This window comes from Triticum urartu, chromosome 5A (assembly GCF_056163025.1).
Source record: "Triticum urartu cultivar PI428250 chromosome 5A, HENAU_Tu73, whole genome shotgun sequence".
Classification (NCBI taxonomy): domain Eukaryota; kingdom Viridiplantae; phylum Streptophyta; class Magnoliopsida; order Poales; family Poaceae; genus Triticum; species Triticum urartu.
Window position 1 is genome coordinate 51,977,976 of NC_141877.1, and position 5,544 is coordinate 51,983,519.

Consider the following 5,544-nt stretch of genomic DNA (forward strand, 5'->3'; position numbering starts at 1 on the left):
TGATGCTGTCCTGATTCGGGCAAACGTATAGTACAGCCAGAACCACAAGAGATATGTGTCGTTAAAGGTGCGTTGTGTTGTGCTAGTTGCAAAGAACTTTAAATATAAGAGTATCTCCAACACAAGCCCCTTTTTTTCGATAAAAAATTGATACTGGAAGAGTTGTGCCAAAATATCTGCTTAAGCTGAGCCCCAATCCGCCCAAAAATATTGTGAAGCCCCAGTAATATACATTTTGAATATATTATTTCTTAGATAGCACAATAGTATACATTTATACGTGTCAAAACTAAAATAAACAGAAGGGTGACATTTCCCGCACAATTGCCCGAGGCACCTGGCTAGTTAACCAAACCACATAAACAATAACCAAACACATAAGCCACAAAACTTATTGCGGTGAAAAAATGCCACAAAACTAATACTCCACTGGGGTAGAAGAATCAGGCAGGTGTCCCTCCACTGGGGTAATAATTCGATGTGTTCGAACTCAAGACTGGGTGCTTTGTGATAGAATTGGTCGGTCACAACCCGCCGGAGAATGGGATGGACGTGCCGGCGAGCCAGACGTCGCCATCGATGAAGGACCCCACCGTGAAGGTGCTGGCCTCAGACGCGCTAATGATGCCACGGTACCCCATCCACGACACCCGGCCGGACGTGCCGGCGCCGGGCCCCGTGTTCTGGTACTCGGCGTAGTATAGCGTGTCGAGCGCGAAGGTGCCGTCCCACGCGAGCCAGCCGGCGGGGTCGACGACGCTGTCGAGCTCCGACTGGATGAAGACGGTGCGCGAGTACTGCTTCCACGGCCGGCCCAGGTAGGTCTTGAAGCTGGACTGCACGGCGGCGAGGTCGGAGGCGGCGGCCACCTTGCTCTTCTGGACGGAGATGCCGGTGTTCTGGTTGGGGTCCGTCCGGCCCTGCGCCGTGTAGATGTTGCTCTGGTTAGGGAGGGGCCGGCGCGCGTAGAGGTTGCAGCTCTGGAGCACGGCGGCGGAGTTGCCGAAGACGAAGTCGATGGTGCCGTAGATGTCGCACTCGCGGAAGAACTGCCGGAGCGAGTGCACGTAGAGGGTGTCCTGGTAGCCCACGAAGCTGCAGCGGTAGAACGCCGAGAGGTCGGCGCCGACGCGGAGCGCCACCGCCTGGTGCTTGGACGGGCCGGCCGCGTTCTCGATGGTGAGGTCGCGGGCCAGGAAGTTGCTGCCCACCACAGCTGCAACATTACCGAATGCAACATGGACATTAGTTATTACCTATGCCGTGAAAAGGTCGACTCCAACATATGCATGTGGAAAACCCTACCTCAAGATGCAACCACATATGGTTCTATTATGCTACTTCAAATACTATATATTTCCAACTATATAGTATACAATGATGGAATACAATGAATCATAAGTATTTTTAGTTTCAATTTATATCATTAATTAGAATATGAACGTTCTGAAAAACAATTCTTGTTGAACTGCATTACACCAATTTTTAAGTGGCAATGCTTAGTGTACCATCTTGACTGGGTACTATCATAGACTAATATCATATACGCAACCTTCTCCTTCCGGTGCATTTAGATTTTTCACACGCAAAAACCACAACGAATGAACAGGCCGTCTCTTTCCTCAGCTTAACTGTGTTTTTGGGCCAGCCATGCACGTCCACGTCCTGCCAGAACGGGCGAATGGGATGGATGAACCGACGCTAGCTGCACGGAGAGCGTCGCCTCACATGCACATGCATGCCATGCAGCCTGTGAGCGGCCACGCGCAACGCAACAATCACGGCGAGGCCCGCCCGGCCGCCCGTGTGGTCACCGCCGCGCTCGTCCTACCCTGTTGTTCCACCGACGACGACAGCGACAAATTGACACCGACTTCATATACTGTGCAGTGTGCAGTGTGCAGTGCGCGGTGCAGATCGGAACAAAGGGAACAGCAGCAGCTTGAGTTCTTGGCGCTGATCGGAAACGTACGTACGCTTGATTAATATACATATCCTTGGCTTGGCGGGGTACGCTTGGAACAGTCGCAGGGGCGTGCGTTTGCCGCCTGCCGCCGCTGTTAGTCGGATTCGATCCTACATATGACATGCTCTTGTGATCTTGGCCTTGTTGCCTTGCTGCAGCCTGCTACTAATTAACAAGCAGTAGCAATCACGGGCGCATCCGGTTACCAGGATGCTATTGCTAGGTTTCCGACGCGTCACTCCCTTCTTGTTACCACGACATAGATGCATGCCCGATTCTTGACGCGTTTGGCAGATGTATTGTACTACTCCCTAGTAACTATTTTTGCCTGGGTTTCACAAATTAACCGAGCATTCTCTTTTGACCTTTTTAATGGTTCAAAGCCCTCAGGAACACGACTTCAAAAGGAAAATAGCTAGGGCACATATACGGGGCCGGGTTAATTAATTAAATGATGCTACTATAATGCGCGGTTGATTGGTTGGAGGTGGTTGCAGCATTGCAGTCCATTTGTACAAGCAGCCATGTGCTAGCAATTATACGTACAGTACGTACTGGCCGGACAGCTAGTGAGATAGTACTACTAGTACTAGCTACTGGATAGATGCATGGATGGTATGGATAGATCTCCGTCACAGTACATGATTGAATTCCTGAATTTGTGGTGGTGTCCCTCCCTAGCGGAGCTTGCTAGCGGGGAGTGCATGCATGTGGGCTTGCTGTTCTGCACGACTCGTTCCTCCGGTATGCATGCATGCACGTTTTAATTCCAGCCCCCCTACCGGCCTACCGCTCATGTACAGCCACTACGTACGTACCACCGAAATGAGACGAGACCAAGCATCGCGCATGCTCCATTTGCTCTGCTCGTGTACCAGCGGGTAACTCTACTCGTGTATTGGTGCTCTTGGCCCTGACCACCGGCCACTGCGCGCAGAAGCTACCCGCTTAATTGTGGGTCTGTGGGATGTGGCTTAATTGTGGTCGTACTCCAGGACCGGAGTAGCTAGTAGTGTGCCCTGCACTGACTGCATGCAGGCACCGACGCGACGCATACAAGGAGGCAAGTTATGGTTCCACCGACATGGATCACGGACGCACTGTACGCACATCAATGCCACTAAATAGTCACTTGGAGCTAGCTAGAGGTGCAGGCCCAGCTAGCTAGCTTTGATCTTATCTACCGACCCAGCAGTCATTGCCGGCCGCCTGATCTGCAACGCACGGGTCGCATGGCCACTAGCTATAGGAAGAGTGCATGCATGCATGCATGCACAAGAGAGTGCACTGCCGACGGTGAAGGCAGATTATTCTCAAAAAAAAAAAAAACGGTGAAGGCAGATCTCTCTCACCGGATCTCAGTTTAAAAGCCAACCCATTCGATCGATCGGAACGCCATTATAGACAAACACGTAACAGTGTATGCGTTCGACGCTGTACCATTATACAGGACCGGACCACGTGCGGTGCAGTTGGTGTGCGTAAATTCCTACAGCGGCAGCCCAGCATTTAGCTCTTGGATAGACACGCATGACTTGACACGCCCCCCGGGTATGAGTAATGGATCGATCAGACTGACAACGTCTCTGCTAGCTAGCTAGTGCACGGACGGAGGAGTTTGCCATGAACGGTAATAGTAATAGTAATAGTAATTTAGCATGTTAATCATTCATTCGGTGCAATGCAGTATCACTTCACTCACCGACTGTGGCGGAGCGGAAGGTGGTGGAGCCGTCGACGACGTTGAGGCTGGCCTTGATCACCGTCTTGCCCATGCCGTCGCCCATGAACATGAGGTTCTTGTGGCTCTTCCCCACCTCCACGTTCTCCATGTACGCCCCGGCCTTGATGTAGATCACGTACCTGCTCTTCGAGTTGGCCGGCGCCGCCGCCACCGCGGCCGACACCGTCGTGAACCCCCCGCTCCCGTCCTTGGCCACCACCGCGTTCGCCTGGATGCCCGACGCCGGCGCCTGCAGCAGCCGCCGGTCCCCGGGCCTCACCCACCGCGGGAACCCGCCCTTCACCACCTGCCCGTACCCCGTGAACGGCTGCCGCGCCGCGACGCTTTCCGTTTCCTCCGTCGACGGTGAAGGCTTAGAGCCGCCAGCCCCGGCACCGGGCATCTTCTTGGCCATGGCCAGCGAGTTGCTGACCATCTTGGCGATGTGCCGGATGCCGGGCTCCATGTAGCGCCGCACCTCGCCGCCCTTCTGGTACGAGAAGCCCTCCAGGCAGGTCTGCTGGTTGGTGATGGCCGCCGAGAGCACCGTCACGGCGTGCTCCATGGTCGGCCGCCTGGCCGCGGACGGCGACTGCAGGTCGGCCGTGGTGGCCACCAGCTCGTCCATGGTGGTGTCGAGGAGCTCCATGCAGTCCATGACGGCGAGGTGGTCGCGCGACGTGAGGGACCTCCCGTGAAGGTAGGCGGAGCAGTTGGCGGACATGGTGGTCACCTCGGTCTCGGTGCGGTTGACGGCCGCGCAGATCACGTCCGGGAGCGGCTTCTTGTGGAGGTCCGGGATGTCGGCGAGCGTGGACAGGCACAGCTCCGGGTACAGCGTGCCTTCGCAGTGCGCCGCCGCGGCCGCCTCCGCGGAGGGGTAGAAGGGGGCCGTGCCGGAGGAGACATCCTCGGCCGTGGCTGCGGCGGCGAGTAGTGTGAGGGTGACCGCGAGGAGGAGGAGGAGGAGGAGAGGCCTTGGTTTCCCGTGGCAGTACAAGGGTGACATTGTGATGTGGACGACACGACTCGACGGGACTGCCAAAGAGTGTGAGACTGAGGATGGACGCTAGTATGGCTAGTGCCTATATGTACTTGTGGAAGGCCAGAATCTTTTGTATTTGGAGGGAGCTGGCTGCCTTGGATGCTCCTAGCCGTTGGATCAAGAAAACCATCCGTGGTCCAGATCAAGGCGTCGCACAGTTGACGAATTAACGCGACATTCCGCTAGTACTAGTATCGATAATTGTTTCATTGTTGGCCATTGATTGATTTCCTTACAAGATGACACTGACATTCTACTAGTAGGAGTAGTTACCAAACTTACTGTATGCATGCCTTTGATGTTATATTATGAGTTTTTTTATGTCACATTATGAGTTTTTTTGTAAGTACTCCATTTGTATCAAAATATAAGACTTTTGATACTCCATCTGTATCAAAGCGTGTTAGATTTTGATAGAGGGAGTAGATGTTATATTATGAGTTACTAAGGGCATATTTAACAAATCCTCTAAAGTCTATATTTGAGGAGCAAAAGTGTGTTTTATGGAGTTAAGCATTAGCTAGCACATCCCCTAAAGCATATAATCCTTAAAAATATAGCTTTTTCGCTCCCTAAAAAGCAGCCTCACCAACCAAATATAATCGGGACGCGGGGCAAATGAGTATATTTGCTCGGCCGCCGTACCCACCTCGTTGCGTCAACTCAACCCTCACTGTCGTCGTCATAGTCAGTGTCGTCGACTCCACACTGGCGGAATCAATCGGCAATGCCAACCCGCAGTCCCGCCGGTCTCACCCGCAGATTCCATGGAGCCGAGGCCGTCAGAATCGTCAGTTCCGCCGCAGGTGA

General features: G+C 53.5%; 1 protein-coding gene across 1 annotated transcript; it reads right to left on the bottom strand.

Moving 5' to 3' along the window:
- Positions 1 to 224: 224 nt before the first annotated feature.
- On the bottom strand, positions 225 to 4,765 carry LOC147967962 (pectinesterase-like). The gene is made up of 2 exons (XM_087525464.1): positions 3,669 to 4,765; positions 225 to 1,216 (listed from the first exon to the last, which is right to left on the bottom strand). Exons 1-2 carry the CDS (start codon positions 4,696 to 4,698, stop codon positions 525 to 527), a joined length of 1,722 nt encoding a protein of 573 aa, XP_087381590.1. The 5' UTR covers positions 4,699 to 4,765; the 3' UTR covers positions 225 to 524.
- Positions 4,766 to 5,544: the final 779 nt, after the last annotated feature.

Bases quoted from the DNA above. Each gene is read 5' to 3' on its own strand.
- LOC147967962 (XM_087525464.1), bottom strand. From the start codon at position 4,698: ATGTCACCCTTGTACTGCCACGGGAAACCAAGGCCTCTCCTCCTCCTC. The intron at 1,217-3,668 runs GTGAGTGAAGTG...GTAATGTTGCAG, and splicing joins CTTCCGCTCCGCCACAGTCG to CTGTGGTGGGCAGCAACTTC.